Below are 18,407 nucleotides of genomic sequence, written 5' to 3' on the forward strand. Positions count from 1 at the left end.
TGCCTATAAAACTACTCTTGGTGTTTCCAGTGAGATAATATTCTTTCACTTTCCAAATCATTTTACCCTGTTTAATCAAAAACAAAATTGGACAGTCAACTTTAGCAGGAATTGGGAGAATCTAATTACATGTTTGGGGAGATCAAATAAGATATGTGAAGCACCTTGCTATCTAAATATTTAAACACAGTTGACACAGGATAATATTATATCTAAACCTTACAGTTTGCCTAGTGTTTCTGGGCTAATGAAAGAGTAAATTGTCACTGTAATTTCTAAATCACTTTATCTGAGGTTTTTATAAGTTAGAAAAATATGAGGATAAAATCGAAAAGCTAAAGAATAGGAGCATAGCTATTTGTAGGAAATCACTACACTGATACTAGAATACATTGACCTATCACATTTGATAAGAACCATATCTAATTTTTCTAATTAAATCTCCAAGCCAATGATAGCAAGTCATCATTTACCAAATCCTTTTCTGAGCACCACATAGGTCAAAGAGGGACACATTATGTATCAGAAATGACATCTCAAATGCTCCTTTCTCTTCATTTTGTTCTACAAACCCTTAATTTTAACTATATGGAAAAGTTAGAATGAGGACGTTTCTGTTTTTAAATTGTTGAAATGGCAGTTCTAAAAAGTACTGCCCTTACTCTGGGATCCAAAATCAATTGTAGGTATCTCCCAAGCCTAAAATCAATTTTTAGATTATATTCAAAACAGCCTTTTTGGGATCCCTAGAACAGAATCTCCTTATAGATATGAGTGCTTTGGGTGGTTTTTTTTGTGATTATATTACTAAAGGTTACTACTAAATGTAATACTTTTGTCCTAACTGTACACTTTGATGGTATAAGCCCATTTGAAAGGACTAGGTATCTAAAATTGGAAGACCAGAGTAGTCAGTTTATTCTTGTGTGATCAGGCCCTGGAAAACTTACTCACTGTTCAACTTCACTCAATTCTGATTGTACCAGAAAACTGTTTTATTCTCTCATACCTGGCCATCTGCCCATCTGACAAGTAAGTTCATGCAGCATAGCAAAATATAAATCAGAAAAGTGGTGAGCATGGAATTATAACAAAGCATTTGGATTTTCTTGAGGGGCATTTCCATCAAGCTGTGGAACCTTTTTCAGAGTACATAAGAATTTTCTGTTTGTGAACTTTCATAACAGAGAGCTAACCAAAGTCACTAGGCAAAGGTGCATCCATTTTTCCCACCAAAAGGTGGCATCAGCTCTCATAGGAAGTCGTTTTAGTCTAGATAACACTTTACAAACATGATTAGCCACATCACATTAAATAAGTGCAAAATGAAAGATAGTATTGCAAGTCATATAATTACAGTAGAAATTAAAATCAATTTAAAAAACAGAGAAAACATGGTATATGTTGTATTTGGGATGGGATCAGTTTTTCTACAATAGGAACAATTCTGAAGGACAGGGTAAGCTGTGTACAGGCACAGCAAGAGGATTGTGCTTATATAATCAACGGTTCATCAGTAGATGAGGAAAAACAGTTGGCAAATGGAAAACTTTTTGGTCATTACTAAACGATAAGCATCTCAACCAGGAGTTTCATGTTAATTCAAGACAAAGCAGGATTTTTGAGAACTTAAAATGCTGTGAAACATTATACACAAATTTTGTAGAATAAATTCACTATTCTAGAGCTAGGTTTTTGCTCTTACAAAGCTTATAGTCTGATAGGGAAGACAAACAATAAATGCAAAAACAAGAGAAATTCCAATAGAGTTAAATGCTATAGAGAAAATAGAGTGTGGAGTTGGGATGGGGAGGGCTTCCTCCACAAGCATGGAGAGCCTGCCTGAACTGAGACCCAAATGACCTGAACAATAAGCAGGAGTAAGTCATATGAGGATCTGGGGGTACCAGCATTCCAGGACAGGTGCAGAAGCTACCGTTGCAGTGGGAAACAACCTTAGCATGTAGGAGAAACAGAAACAGGGCTGTGCAGCTGGAGAATAATAAGACAAAGGGAAAGTGGAGGCAGAGACCAGATTGTATAGGACCCCAAAGGCTCTGGTGTAACCATTTGTATTGGTTCTCTAGGCGAGTTTGAATTTTGGGAGAGCCATCTTTGCAAGTTTACATCAACAAGTTAGCCTGTTTTCTAAAACTAGGACAATATGTGCTCGTTATAGGATGTTTGGAAATTATAGAAAAATATATAAAGAAAGTAAAGTGGCAATTTAAAACTCAGAATCCATCCTGTAACTTACAGATCCAGAACAGAGATCACATTTTATGTGTTTTGTAAGAGAAAAAAGAGCGCATTTATCACGAAGCAACATTTATCACACACACACAAACACATAAAATGTATTGGTTTAAAAAAATCAAAAAACTTGCATTTAAAAGCATTGAAATTTTTTCAGGAAATTATTGTTTAATGAAAACGTGTCATTGATGTAAATGGTATTTTAAAAATCCAGCTAGCATTAATAGAACATTGTTTCTTTTCAGGTTTGCAGATTTTATCAGGGGTATGCTGAAACTAATTCTTCTCCTCCTGTTTTCTGGGGCTACACTGTCATCCACGTGGTTCACCCTGACCTGTTTGAACAGCATCACACACCTGCCTTTAACCACAGGTGAACACAGACTGTTTTGAACTTTGAATAAATAGTTTCAGTTTATAGAAGTATATACACACTGACAGTAGGACTTTCTCCATAAGTAATTGTTAAATATACAAAAAGGTCTCCCTTGTCTAGCCATCAGACCATCATCCCATCTAAAAAGAGCTCAAGAAATAACTAAAAACATTTCCATTGGATTTTGCATATGGAAATGTATAATCTTTAGCCTAAGCTTATATAGCATGGAAAAGCTTATATTCTTTTAAAAATCATATCAGAGCATAATACAAGTATTTTTTATCTGGTTTATAGCCATTACATGATTGTTAAACAGGAAGGAAAATGAACATGAACAGAGGCAAAAAGCTATGATGTTTCAAGTACACACCAGTAAAATTCTTTGAATGAGCACCTATAGGTTTATTTTCTATTTAGCCTTTTTAAAAAAATTTTATTCAGTTTATTTAAGCTAAAAACAAAAACCAAACAGTTCACCATTTCTCCTACCGCCCCACCCACTTCTTGCAACCACCATTCTGTTCTCTGTTTCTGTGAGCTTGGTTTGTTGGGTTTTTTTGTTTGTTTGTTTTTGATTCCATATATAAGAGAGATCATACAATATTTGTCTTTCTCTGTCTGACTTACTTCACTTAGCATAATATCCTCAAGATCTAAACATGTCACAAATAGCAAGATTTCATTCTTTATGGCTGAGTAATATTCTATTGCATATATATTCCACAATTTCTTTATCCATTCATCCATTGATGGACACTTAGGTTGTTTCCATATCTTTGCTATTGTAAATAATGCTGCAGTGAACAAGGGGGGTGTGTAGATATCTTTTTGAGATAGTGATTTCAATTCCTTCAGATAAGAAATGGAATTGCTGGATCATATGGTAGCTCTATTTTTAGTCTTTTGAGGAACCTTCGTACTGTTTTCCATAGTGGCTGTATCAATTTACATTCCCACCAACAGTGTAGGAGGGGTTCCCTTTTCTCCACATCCATGCCAACACTTGTTATTTCTTGTCTTATTGATAATAGCCATTCTGACAGGTGTGAGGTAATATCTCGTTGTGATTTTGATTTGTGTTTCCCTGATGATTAATGATATTGAACTTCTTTTATGTGTCTGTTGGCCATCTGTATGTCTTCTTTGGAAAAATGAGTATTCAGATCTTCTGCCCATTTTTTAATTGCATTGTTTGCTTTTTGGTACTGAATTGTATGAGTTCTTTGTATATTTTGGATATTAACCCCTTATCAGATATATGGTTTGCAATTTTCTCCCATTCAGTAGGTTGCGTTTTCATTTGTTGATGGTTTCCTTTGCTGTGCAGAAGCTCTTTAGTTTGATGTAGTCCCAGTTGTTCATTTTCACTTTTGTTCTTTCGCTTTTGGTGTCAGATTCAAAAAATTATTGCCAAGACCTATGTCAAGGAACTTACTGCCTATATTTTATTCTAGGAGTTTTATGGTTTCAGGTCTTACATTCAAGTCTCTGATCAATTTTGTGTTAATTTTTGCATATGGTGTAAGATAGTGGTCCAAGTTCATTCTTTTGCATGTGGTTGTCCAGTTTTCCTAATATCATTTATTGAAGAGTCTGTCCTTTCCCCATTGCATAGTCCTGGCTTTTTTGTTGTAAATTAATTGACCATAAGTGTGTAGGTTTATTTCTGGGCTCTCTGTTCTGTTCCATTGATCTATGTCTCAGTTTTTATGCCAATACTATACTATATTAATTACTATAGCTTTGTAATATTGTTTGAAATCAGGGCATGTGATGCCTCCAGCTTTGTTCTTCTTTCTCAAGGTTGCTTTAGCTATCCAGGGTCTTTTGTGGTTCCACACAAATTTGGGGATTGTTTGTTCTATTTCTGTGAAAAATGCCATTGGAATTTTGATAGGGATTGCTTTGGGTAGTATGGACATTTTAACAATAGTAATTCTTCCAATCTATGAGCACAGAATATCTTTCCATTTATTTTTGTCTTCTTCAGTTTCTTTAATTAATGTCTTTAAGTTTTCAATATACAGATCTTTCACCTCCTTGGTTAATTTTATTCCTAGGTATTTTATTATTTTGATATAATTGTAAATGGGATTTTTTCTTCATTTCTCTTTCAGATAGTTCATTACTAGTGTAGAGAAATGCAAGCTTTTTCTGTTGATTTTGTAGCCTACAATTTTACTGAATTTATTAGTTCCAAGTTTTTCTTTTTAAAGGATAACAAATGGCCTTTAAACTTTTTTTTTTAAAGACTAGTCCTTTGTTTTATTAATTAATTTATTTATTTTTGCTGTGTTGGGTCTTCGTTTCTGTGCGAGGGCTTTCTCTAGTTGTGGCAAGCGGAGGCCACTCTTCATTGCAGTGCGCGGGCCTCTGACTATCGCGGCCTCTCTTATTGCGGAGCACAGGCTCCAGACGCGCAGGCTCAGTAGTTGTGGCTCACGGGCCTAGTTGCTCCGCGGCATGTGGGATCCTCCCAGACCAGGGCTCGAACCTGTGTCCCCTGCATTAGCAGGCAGATTCTCAACCACCGCTCCACCAGGGAAGCCCCCAACAGTTTTTGATGGAGTCTTTAGGATTTTCTGTATATAATATGTCATCTGCATAGTGTCAGTTTTGCTTCTTCCCAGTTTAGGTACCTTTTTTTTTCTTGCCCAATTGCTGTGACTAGGACTTCCGAATATCACGTTGAATAAAAGTGGGGAGAGTGATTATCCTTGTCTTGTTCCTGATCTTAGAGGAAAAGCTTTCAGCTTTTTACCATTGAGTATAATGTTAACTGTGATCTTGTCATGTATGGCCTTTATTACGTTGAGATACATTCCCTTTTTACCTGCTGTGTTGAGCATTTTTATCATAAATGGGTGTTGAATTTTGTCAAATGCTTTTTTTCTGTCTATTGGGATGATCACATGATTTTTATTCCTTCATTTTGTTAATGTGGTGTATCACATTGACTGATTTGCAGATGTTGAACCAGCCTTGAGTCCCTGGAATAAATCTCACTTGATCGTGGTATATGATCCTTTTAATGTATTGTTGAATTTGGTTTGCTATTTTGTTAAGGATTTTTGCATCTGTATTCATCAGGGATATTGGCCTGTAATTTTCTTTTTTTGTGGCATCCTTATCTGGTTTTGGTATCAGGATAATGCTGGCCTTGTAAAATGTATTTGGAAGTTTCCCCCTCTTCTGTTTTCTGGAAGAGTTTGAAAAGGATTGGTATTAGTTCACCTCTGAAAGTTTGGTAGAATTCACCAGTGGAGGCTTTTGGTCATGGACCTTTCTTTGTTGAGAGGTTTTTGATTACTGATCCAATCTCCTCCTAGTAACTGATCTGTACAAGTTTTCTATTTCATTGCAATTCAGGCTTTGTAGGTTGTATATTTCTAGAAATTTATACATTTCTTCTAGGTTGTCTATTTTGTTGGCATATAATTATATCATAGTAGTCTCTTGTCCTTTGTGTTTCTGTGGTATCAGTTGTATCATCTCTTTCATTTCTCATTTTATTTATTTGAGTCTGCTCTCTTTTTTTCTTGGTGAGGCTAGCCAAGGAGTATAATATAGGCAGTTTACTTATTATTAGCTCATCTAATTGACCTGAAACATTTATAGCTGCAGTTGTTTTTAATTGTTATTAGTATCATTTGGGGGTCTATATTAGTCTTTCTATGGCTGCTGTTAATAAGCTACCACAAACATAGTGGCTTAAAAAACCACCAATTTATTATCGTATATTTCTGTAAGTTAGAAGTCCAACTCGAGTCTCCCGAGGCTAAAATCAAAATGTGGGCAGACACTAGGGAAGAATTTGTTTCCTTGCCTTCTCTAACTTCTAGAGGCTGTCCACGTTCCGTGGCTCGTGGCTCCCTTCATCCATCTGTAAAGCTGGCAACAGCAGGTCAAGTCCTTCTCATATTGCATCTCATATTGCATTGTTCCTTCCTTCCAAGGTAACATCTTCCTCTGAACTTCATATTCTGCCTCCTTCTTCTACTTTTAAGGATCCTTGTGATTACGTGGGGTCTTCCCAGGTAATCCAGGATAGTCTCCCAATCTTAAAATCAGCTGATTAGCAACCTTAATTCCATCTGCAGCCTTAATCCTTTTTGCCGTGTATGGAAACATATTCACAGTTTCCAGGAATTCACACATGAATATCTTTTGCGGGAAGGAGGGGACATCATTCCGCACAGTAATAAGTGTGGAACAGGAAATGAGAGTGGCAGTGCCATTCTGATTACAAGATTTGAGAATTTGTGTAGTGCCTGTCAGATGTACACATCCCATTAGTAAGTAATTGTGGTTGTTTACGAATGAAGTAAAAATCTATTTCTTTCAATATATGAGTATTTTTTAATGGCCACTAAATTGCTAGGACATATATATATTTATTAAATTGTTTGGACCTAACCATGTAATTAACAGAATTGTTAGCTATTTCCTTTGGCCTCGAGGCACCGCTAAAAAATTACTGAGATACAAAGGGTGCTGAGAAGGAAGGTTTGGAAACCTCTGCTCTGTACCGTCCTGCTGGGATTCCCTCTTTTCAGTGTTTATTGCTTTGCCTATAAATCCCAGTTGTCCAGAGTAATCTTTCTTTGGATACTTTGCACTTTTAATATACTAACATTCCTTCATTAGGGTTTTGAGCAATTTTGTTGAGTGTCCTGAGCCAGAATTTTTTATTATTCTGGTATAGTTTCAACTTTAGCAGCTGTACAACATTCTAGTGGAACAGTTTTAGTTTACAACTCTGTTTGTTCATAGCATTACACTCAAATTTTTTTTGTGATACTGTATGACATGTATGCATATGTTAGATTTCACAAGAATATAGTCGTGAGTACATGATGAACAGATTTGTTCCCTTGAATTAAGTGCAGAATATTCATTATAAGATAATACGTTCATTAAATTTCATGTATTTTCTATTTAACCTGATAAAATTAACAGTTTTATCTCTGGATGGAGGAGATTTAGTTTTTTACCTCCTTTTTTTTTTTTTTTTGGCGGTACGCGGGCCTCTCACTGTTGGCGGCCTCTCCCGTTGCGGAGCACAGGCTCCGGATGCACAGGCTCAGCGGCCATGGCTCACGGGCCCAGCTGCTCCACAGCATGTGGGATCTTCCCGGACCGGGGCACAAACCCGCATCCCCTGCATCGGCAGGCGGACTCTCAACCACTGCGCCACCAGGGAAGCCCCTTACCTCCTTTTTTGTCTGGATTTGTAACACTGAATTTGTTTTACTTTTATAATCAGAAAACATATATATATTTGAAAACTATGCATCTTTTTATTTTATTTTTTAACATCTTTATTGGAATATAATTGCTTTACAATGGTGTGTTACTTTCTGCTTTATAACAAAGTGAATCAGCTATACATATACACATATCCTCATATCTCCTCCCTCTTGTGTCTCCCTCCCACCCTTGTAGGTGGTCACAAAGCACTGAGCTGATACACCTGTGCTATGCGGCTGCTTCCCACTAGCTATCTATTTTACGTTTGGTAGTATATATAAGTCCATGCCACTCTCTCACTTCGTCCCAGCTTACCCTTCCCGCTTCCCGTGTCCTCAAGTCCATTCTCTACATCTGCGTCTTTATTCCTGTCCTGCCCCTAGGTTCTTCAGAACCTTTTTTTTTTTTTTTAGATTCCATATATATGTGTTAGCATATGGTATTTGTTTTTCTCTTTCTGACTTACTTCACTCTGTATGACAGACTCTATCTAGGTCCATCCACCTCACTACAAATAACTCAATTTCATTTCTTTTTATGGCTGAGTAATATTCCATTGTACATATGTGCCACATCTTCTTTATCCATGCACCTGTCGATGAACACTTAGGTTGCTTCCATGTCCTGTCTATTGTAAATAGAGCTGCAATGAACGTTGTGGTCCATGACTCCTTTTGAATTATGGTTTTCTCAGGGTATATGCCCAGTAGTGGGATTGCTGGGTCGTATGGTAGTTCTATTTTTGGTTTTTTAGGAACCTCCATACTGTTCTCCATAGTGGCTGTATCAATTTACATTCCCACCAACAGTGCAAGAGGGTTCCCTTTTCTCCACACCCTCTCCAGCATTTATTGTGAAAACTATGCGTCTTTTTAAATCTTTAAAGAAAATTGATGTAATTGACCCCAGTCAAGACTGTTTTCCCATTCTGTCCTTAAAAATAATTATGTTGGACAGAAAGGAAAGCAGAATTCTAAATTAAATCAAGGCTAGAATTGGGAGGTTGAGTTTGAGGTAGACATCTTAACCATTGAATTTATAAATTCTACTGTTTTCGAATGTAAGTCTGTTTATTAATGTCACTTAGAAACTCCTGAAAGGCGCGTTTTTGTAATACCTTTATTGGAGTATAATTGCTTTATATTGTTCTATTAGTTTCTGCTCTACAAAGATGCATTTTTAACTTACAAATACACTGGGTTAAGGACTAAATTTGTTCACATACCTTCTCTGAATTACCATAGTATTCTTTTTCTCTTTCCTGATACCACTTAATAGTTACTTGAGTATATGTCTTATCTCCCTACCAGTCTGAAAATTTGGAGCATGCACTTTTGCCTTTTAAATTCTGACCCCCAACTCCCACACCAGTACCTAGCATAAGCCCTGAATAATGAATGAATGAATGAAGTATATTTTGTCTCTATTTTGAATCTCAATAGATATGACTTATTGCCAATAATAGTCAGGAAGCTTAGCCACTCTGTTATTCAGCACTAGCTGTAAGAAGGCAAAAGGGCATATTTTAATGGAACAATGGGGAATTTGAATAAATCTGTCATAGATACTCTTACTGCCTTTGTAAAAATCTGACCTAATTCCTTTTAAGTAAAAAAGGTTTCATGAAAGGGAACTTACTACAAAATCTAATTATAGACACATCTAGACCTTTAGGCTGATATTTAAAGTCAGTAATGGCAAATTCATGTTTCTTTTTTTACCAGAGTCATTCTTTTTTTAATCAGGAAAATGTCTAGTCTTTTTCCAGTTTCTAGCAAACTTAGTGTTTCTATTATTACTTTTTATAAATCAGAAGAATTTACATGAAAAGTGTTTGAAAATATACACATTAATTATAACTGTTGACATAATAAATTAAAAGCTATTAATTTTGTTCAACCCTTGTGTTATAAGTGCTACTACTGCTAGAACCTTCTAATGCAATCTTTCTGTAGTCCACTGATCTTGATATTACTGTTGCCATCTCTATAGAAGAAAAGCTGGATCATTCCATTCTGTCTAAAGGTGTACCATTTTGGTATATGTACTTGCTTACATACATCCTCTTGGAGGCTCTCAGTGGTATGCTTTTATTATTTCTTTAGGGAAACTCAATATTTAATATTGTATTATATCTTCATTAATTGAATTAGCTATAATACAGCAGTAAGTAAACTCATGACTAGGTAATATGAGTCTCAAAATCTTGAAGCTTATGCTGTAAACAAAATTATGAAAATACATTTTTCACCTTATCTGAGAACTAGATGTCTAGCCGTGCTAGCCACAATTCACATGTCATTTTTTCACTGAATAGATGAATACTTTGAAAATGACATTTTGAAAAATGTTAGCACTTTGGTGTTGAGTTTGCTGAAACAGTGTAATTTGACTGTTTAACAGAAGATGCTTTGGGGGAGGTTCTTCATCGAATGCAAGTTACTAAGATGCCATGATGGTGATGTCGGAAACAGATAATGGGTGGGGAGAATAAGGGGAGGTGATTAGCTAGATAGAAGCTCCTTGAGGGTGATAGCCGACTACAAGCTGGCTTTAAGTGATAATTGAAGAAAGGAAATATATTTGGTTGTATTGAAAGGCATGTGACATGTATAGGCTAGAGAGTAATCCTCTTAATATATTTTCATGCATTTTGCCTTTGTTAAGATAATTATGTCCCATTTTAATAGCATGCAAAGAAATAAAAACATACACTTGCCCAAAAATGGGGAGAAATGAGAAAATTCAGAAAAGGATGAGCATGATTAAAGAAATGCACATTATTAAAGAAATTAGGGATTTTAAACTTTAAAGAAAGAAGGCTAAGGAGTGAATTATTATTTTCAGTTTTATGAACTAAAAGTGAATTACTCGTGTTCATGACTGATTAAGAGGCAGAAATAGAACATGGATTAAAAGACGAGGATGGATTTGTGAAATGCTCAGATAAACGGTTCTTACTGAGGTCATGTAATGTTTATCCATGGAGATTTTCAAGAAGAGAAATAAGTCTTCAAGTAGAATTTGTGTTTCTTGAAGGTAGAGGGTTTGACCAGGTGATCAGTCAGTGTTCCATGAGTTAATAGTACATTGCCTTCTGCAGAACCATATGTCATTCTTTGGGAGCTTCAAGGTTACTGATAAACCTATACTACTTAGGATATCTGATTTCCCAACCAATCTCTACTCTGGGCCCACTGTTTCAAAGAATTATTAGTTGTGCTTCATTTCTGCAAGATAATAACTGTGCCTTCCAGTCATAAGGGACTCTAAACATAACTGTCAGTCTTTATAGGACTAAACTTTGCCACCAAAGGGACTAAACAAGGGATACCCACAAGGTAATAACACGTGGAAAGAAAACCATCACCATTAATGAATATTGCAGCAAAATATGCCCCCTTCTCTTTTGGAACCCCAGTTTCATTACTGCATATTTTATTTTACTTTATTTTATTTATTTATTTATTTATTGTTATGGCTGCGTCAGGTCTTAGTGGTGGCACGCGGGATCTTTTATTGCGGTGCGCAGACTTCTCTCCAGTTGTGGCATGCGGGTTTTCTCTTCTCTAGTTGAGGCACACGAGCTCAGTAGTTCCGGCACGCGGGATTAGTTTACCTGCAGCATGTGGGATCCCAGTTCCCCGATCAGGGATCGAACCCGCATCCGCTGCATGGGAAGGCAGACTCTTCACACTGGACCATCAGCGAACTCCCGTACTGCGTATTTTAATTAGTGATGGACCATGAAGGCCACAGTAATCATTTTTAGGAAGAAAATGTGAGGCTGAGAAGAAAGGCACAGCTCAATGATATAGAAATGTATATCAGTGTATGTGTATATACATACATATGTATTCTATATATTCAACATGCCCAAAACATATGAAAAACTCTGTAGTTGGCAAACTTTTGAATGTTTACTGTTTGCCTTTACGTGTATGTCTTTATTTCCAAAAGGAGTATTTTCACTTGCAATATCAAGTTTAATTTAGTTTTTATAAATATTTTTAATAAATGTCTAATCTAATAATCCCCAGTTAACTTTCTTAACTTTTATCATGAAATAAAAATTCAGTCAGTGTGCACAATAATAAAAATTTATCTAATAAAGTGTATTAATGTTATAAACCTACTATTTAGGGAAATTTCTTGATTCTAATCATTAAAATAATTTATGATAAAAATGTATTGTTATTTTATAATCCTTATTTCATATTTATAATGCTTCTTAATAAAACTGTAAAAAAAATTGCTATTATTCTTACCCACTAAGAAGCACCTTTTAGGTTTTTGTTTTTAATATCCTAGTTAAGCTCTTTACTTACATGTATCTAAATTTGTTATTGATCTACTTAAATGAACCTTAGTCATCATCTGATATAACTTACTCAATAAATGAGTCTCTTCCATTACAATCCAGATGTATGTTCATATGACCACAACTTGAATGAAAACCTCCCTTGTTAATCAGCTCTGGGTCCTGGGAAATTCTTCCTCCTATCAAGCTATTACTTTTTGGAGCAACACAACTCCCACAGAGCAAGTCGGCCACCTCCCTCTTCTGTTGACAGCCCTCAGAACATTTGAATATGTCAGTCATGCCTGGACTTAGCCACTAATCTAAACATCCCCCAATTCTCATAACCTTTCCTCATCAGACATAGATTCCACACCACAAACAAGCATAGTCAGTCTTCTAAACCTACCATAGCTTGTCAGGCTCCTCCTTAAACAGTATTACTAGAATTTGGCACACTTTCCCTGCTGCACTTGGCACCTAATGCTAGGAGGCCGTGGCTTCTCATAGCTTTTTTTGGTTTCTTTTAAAGAGAATAAAGTATAATTATCTTTACACTGTGCATATAAATGGCTGCTGAGCCCATAGGTGTCCATCATATTCCTTTAGTTTAGGAATGATTTGAGGTTTTAGATTAGGAATGATTTGAGGATAGAGTGTCCTATTTACTGTTCCAGCGTAGCTGCTTTCATATAAGAGGCACTTGATAAATGCTTTTTTTTTTTAATGGTTTTGAAGAAAGGCTTAAGCTAAATTTTCCCTATTATATACCTAAGCAATAATTTTTGGACCCATTTTACATTTATCATGATTAAATTTCATCTTTTTTGTCTGTAACCTTTTGGTGCTCTGTTTTTTATTCTGTCATCTGTCTTATGAGCAGTCACTTCCAGCTTCTGTGTGGAATACAGATTTGAGAAGCATTCCTTTTGTGTCAATACCATTGAATAAAAGAAATATTATAAAAGAAGAATTTTTTTTCAATCTGATACAGTGGCTTGGTGGAAAGCACGCTAGATTCTGTAGGCCTTAATTATACTATTGTTATTAGCACTGGTAATTTACATTGTTTCTATATAAGTCATTTTGACTTTCAGAATTTCAGGCACTTCATCTTACTTTACCTGCCTCAAAGAGTTGATAGGATAGTCAAGTATGATAATATTTTTAAAAGCAGTTTTAAAAATTGTTTAAAAAATTATATAAATTTAAGTCAGTGCTGAGTGGCAATACATCTTCACTGAAATTTTGTGATTTGTTTTATAACTACTGATCACCTAAGGTTTGAATAATTTGATTAATAAAAATGTATTCATACATAGTTTTACTTCCCTAAAGTTTAGTAATTTGGTTTGTCACTGGAAGCAGGGGTGGAGAGAAGAGTTCTTTCAAGGTTATGATCCAAGTCATATTCTTGAAATACAGCCTTTGTTACTGTATTTTGTGCTACAGAGGACTTCGTTTTTTGCAGTTGAAATTATGAGCCTATGAAATTTTATCAACTTCTTTGAAAAAAAAATCTGTGTCAGCATTGTGTTTGTTCTGCTAATTTACCTTGACTTTTTTTTTTTTTTTTTTTGGCGGTACGCGGGCCTCTCACTGTTGTGGCCTCTCCCATTGCGGAGCACAGGCTCCGGACGCGCAGGCTCAGCGGCCATGGCTCACGGGCCCAGCCGCTCCGCGGCATGTGGGATCTTCCCGGACCGGGGCACGAACCCGTGTCCCCTGCATCGGCAGGCGGACTCTCAACCACTGCACCACCAGGGAAGCCCTTACCTTGACTTTTATTGAAAGGCAGTTTATTTTAATTTTAGTACCAGTACTATGGAAAGTCATGGAAATATTTAATGATCATGTATTGAACTTCTCTGATGAGCAGGAAATTATCTTGTCTGCCTGACTTTTAATAGATGACATTCACCCACTGGATCTGCCAAACCAGTGTGTAAAGATACTGTATCAGACTCTTAACTGAAAATTCAAATAGAAGTCAAATTCAGACACATAATAATCAGGTTTTACTTTATGCATGTCCCAGAACACTGGGGAAAATATTAAATCAATCCTGACACAGCTACCTTTCCCCCATTCTGATTATGAAGATCTTAATTTAACCCTTTCCTGTGTAAATTTTTTTTAATTTATTTTTTTTATACAGCAGGTCCTTATTAGTCATCCATTTTATACACTTCAGTGTATACATGTCAATCCCAATCTCTCAATTCATCACACCACCACCCCCACCCCACCCCCACTGCTTTCCCCCCTTGGTGTCCGTATGTTTGTTCTCTACATCTGTGTCTCAATTTCTGCCCTGCAAACTGGTTCATCTCTACCATTTTTCTAGGTTCCACATATATGCGTTAATATATGATATTTGTTTTTCTTTTTCCAGCTTACTTCACTCTGTATGACAGTTTGTAGATCCATCCACGACTCTACAAATGACCCAGTTTCGTTCCTTTTTATGGCTCAGTAATATTCCATTGTATATATGTACCACACCTTCTTTATCCATTCGTCTGTCAATGGGCATTTAGGTTGCTTCCATGACCTGGCTATTGTAAATAGTGCTGCAGTGAACATTGGGGTGCATGTGTCTTTTTTTTTTTTTTTTTGCGGTACGCGGGCCTCGCACTGTTGTGGCCTCTCCTGCTGCGGAGCACAGGCTCCGGACATGCAGGCTCAGTGGCCATGGCTCACAGGCCCAGCCGCTCCACGGCCTGTGGGATCTTCCCAGACCAGGGCACGAACCCGCGTCCCACTGCACCACCAGGGAAGCCCAAGAATTTCATTCTTTTACATGTAGCTGTCCAGTTTTCCCAGCACCACTTATTGAAGAGACTCTCTTTCCTCCATTGTATATCCTTGCCTCCCTTGTCATAGATTAGTTGACCATAGGTGTGTGGGTTTATCTCTGGGCTTTCTATCTTGTTCCATTGATCTATATTTCTGTTTTTCTGCCAGTACCATATTTTCTTGATTACTGAAGCTTTGTAGTATAGTCTGAAGTCAGGGAGTCTGATTCCTCCAGCTCTGCTTTTTCCCTCAAGACTGTTTTGGCTATTTGGGGTCTTTTGTGTCTCCATTCAAATTTTAAGATTTGCTGTTCTAGTTCTGTAAAAAATGCCATTGGTAATTTGATAGGGATTGCATTGAATCTGTAGATTGCTTTGGGTAGTAGAGTCATTTTCACAATATTGATTCTTCCAATCCAAGAACATGGTATATCTCTCCATCTGTTGGTATCATCTTTGATTTCTTTCATCAGTATCTTAGAGTTTTCTGTATACAGGTCTTTTGTCTCCCTAGGTAGGTTTATTCCTAGGTATTTTATTCTTTTTGTTGTTATGGTAAATGGGAGTGTTTCCTTAATCTCTCTTTCAGAGTTTTCATCATTAGTGTATAGGAATGCAAGAGACTTCTGTGCATTAATTTTGTATCCTGCAACTTTACCAAATTCATTGATTAGCTCTAGTAGTTTCCTGGTGGCATCTTTAGGATTCTCTATGTATAGTATCATGTCATCTGCAAACAGTGACAGTTTTACTTCTTCTTTTCCAATTTGTATCCCTTTTATTTCTTTTTCTTCTCTGATTGCCATGGCTAGGACTTCCAAAACTATGTTGAACAATAATGGTGAGAGTGGACATCCTTGTCTTGTTCCTGATCTTAGAGGAAATGCTTTCAGTTTTTCGCCATTGAGAATGATGTTTGCTGTGGGTTTGTCATATATGGCCTTTATTATGTTGAGGTAGGTTCCCTCTATGCCCACTTTCTGGAGAGTTTTTATCATAAAAGGGTGTTGAATTTTGTCAAAAGCTTTTTCTGCATCTGTTGAGATGATCATATGGTTTTTATTCTTCAATCTGTTAATATGGTGTATCACATTGATTGATTTGTATATATTGAAGAATCTTTGCATCCCTGGGATAAATCCCACTTGATCATGATGTGTGATCCTTTTAATGTGTTTTTGGATTCTGTTTGCTAGTATTTTGTTGAGGATTTTTGCATCTATATTCATCAGTGATATTGGTGTGTCATTTTCTTTTTTTGTAGTATCTTTGTCTGGTTTTGTTATCAGGGTGATGGTGGCCTGATAGAATGAGTTTGGGAGTGTTCCTTCCTCTGCAATTTTTTTGGAAGAGTTTGAGAAGGATGGGTGTTAGCTCCTGTCTAAATGTTTGATAGAATTCACCTGTGAAGCCATCTTGTCCTGGACTTTTGTTTGATGGAAGATTTTTAATCACAGTTGCAATTTCATTACTTGTGATTGGTCTGTTCATAGTTTCTTTTTCTTCCTTGTTCAGTATTGTAAGGTTATACCTTTCTAAGAATTTGTCCAGGGCTTCCCTGGTGGTACAGTGGTTGAGAGTCTGCCTGCTGGTGCAAGGGACATGGGTTCGTGCCCCGGGTCGAGAAGATCCCACATGCCGTGGAGCGGCTAGGCCCGTGAGCCATGGCTGCTGAGCCTGCGCCTCCGGAGCCTGTGCTCCGCAACGGGAGAGGCCACAACAGTGAGAGTCCCGCATACCACAAAGAAAAAAAAAAAAAAAGAATTTGTCCATTTCTTCCAGGTTGTCCATTTTATTGGCATAGAGTTGTTTGTAGTAGTCTCTTAGGATGCTTTGTATTTCTGTGGTGTCTGTTGTAACTCCTCCTTTTTCATTTCTAATTTTATTGATTTGAGTCCTCTCCCTCTTTTTCTTGATAAGTCTGGCTCATGGTTTATCAATTTTGTTTATCTATTCAAAGAACCAGTTTTTAGTTTTATTGATCTTTGCTATTGTTTTCTTTGTTTCTGTTTCATTTATTTCTGCTCTGATCTTTATGATTTCTTTTCTTCTGCTAACTATGGGTTTTGTTTGCTCTTCTTTCTCTAGTTCCTTTTGGTGTAAGGTTAGATTGTTTATTTAAGATTTTTCTTGTTGTTTCTTGAGTATAGCTATAAACTTCCCTCTTAGAACTGGTTTTGCTGCATCCCATAGATTTTGGATCGTCGTGTTTTCATTGTCATTTGTCTCTAGGTATTCTTTGATTTCCTCTTTGATTTCTTCAGTGATCTCTTGGCTATTTAGTAACGTATTGTTTAGCATCCATGTGTTTGTGTTTTTTATGTTTTTTTCCCTGTAATTCATTTCTAATATTATAGCGTCGTGGTCAGAAAAGATGCTTGATATGCTTTCAATTTTCTTAAATTTACTGAGGCTTGATTTGTGACCCAAGATGTGATCTATCTTGGAGAATGTTCTGTGTGCACTTGAGAAGAAAGTGTAATCTGCTGTTTTTGGATGGAATGTCCTATAAATATCAATTAAATCTATGTGTTCTATTGTGTCATTTAAAGTTTGTGTTTCCTTATTAATTTTCTGTTTGGATGATCTGTCCATTGGTGTAAGTGAGGTGTTAAAGTCCCCCACTATTATTGTGTTATTGTTGATTTCCTCTTTTATAGCTGTTAGCAGTTGCCTTATGTATTGAGGTGCTCCTATGTTGGGTGCATATATATTTATAATAGTTATATCTTCTTCTTGGATTGATCCCTTGATCATTATGGAGTTTCTTCCTTGTCTCTTGTAACATTCTTTATTTTAAAGTCTATTTTTTCTGATATGAGTATTGCTACTCCAGCTTTCTTTTGATTTCCATTTGCATGGAATATCTTTTTTGATCTCCTCACTTTCAGTCTGTATGTGTCCCTAGGTCTGAAGTGGGTCTCTTGTAGGCAGCATATATATGGGTCTTGTTTTTGTATCCATTCAGCAAGCCTGTGTCTTTTGGTTGGAGCATTTAATCCCATTCACGTTTAAGGTAATTGTCAATATGTATGTTCCTATTACCATTTTCTTAATTGTTTTGGGTTTGTTTTAGTAGGTCCTTTTCTTCTCTTGTGTTTCCCACTTAGAGAAGTTCCTTTAGCATTTGTTGTAGAGCTGGTTTGGTGGTGCTGAAGTCTCTTAGCTTTTGCTTGTCTGTAAAGCTTTTGATTTCTCCATCGAATCTGAATGAGATCCTTGCTGGGTAGAGTAATCTTGGTTGTAGGTTCTTCCCTTTCATCACTTTAAGTATATCATGCCACCCCCTTCTGGCTTGTAGAGTTTCTGCTGAGAAATCAGCTGTTAACCTTATGGGAGTTCCCTTGTATGTTATTTGTCATTTTTCCCTTGTTGTTTTCAATAATTGATCTTTGTCTTTAATTTTTGCCAATTTGATTACTAT

At 36.4% G+C, this 18,407-nt stretch overlaps 1 protein-coding gene across 1 annotated transcript in view; it reads left to right on the top strand.

Annotated features, from left to right (window-relative positions):
* The window catches only part of SLC49A4 (solute carrier family 49 member 4), a 92,649-nt gene that overhangs the window by 59,366 nt on the left and 14,876 nt on the right, over positions 1-18,407 (top strand). The window contains exon 7 of the mRNA XM_030858370.3: positions 2,502-2,629. Within this exon, the coding sequence (XP_030714230.1) occupies positions 2,502-2,629 (128 nt within the window). The remainder of the gene's footprint in view (positions 1-2,501; positions 2,630-18,407) is intronic.

This window comes from Globicephala melas, chromosome 4 (genome assembly GCF_963455315.2).
Source record: "Globicephala melas chromosome 4, mGloMel1.2, whole genome shotgun sequence".
Lineage (NCBI taxonomy): Eukaryota > Metazoa > Chordata > Mammalia > Artiodactyla > Delphinidae > Globicephala > Globicephala melas.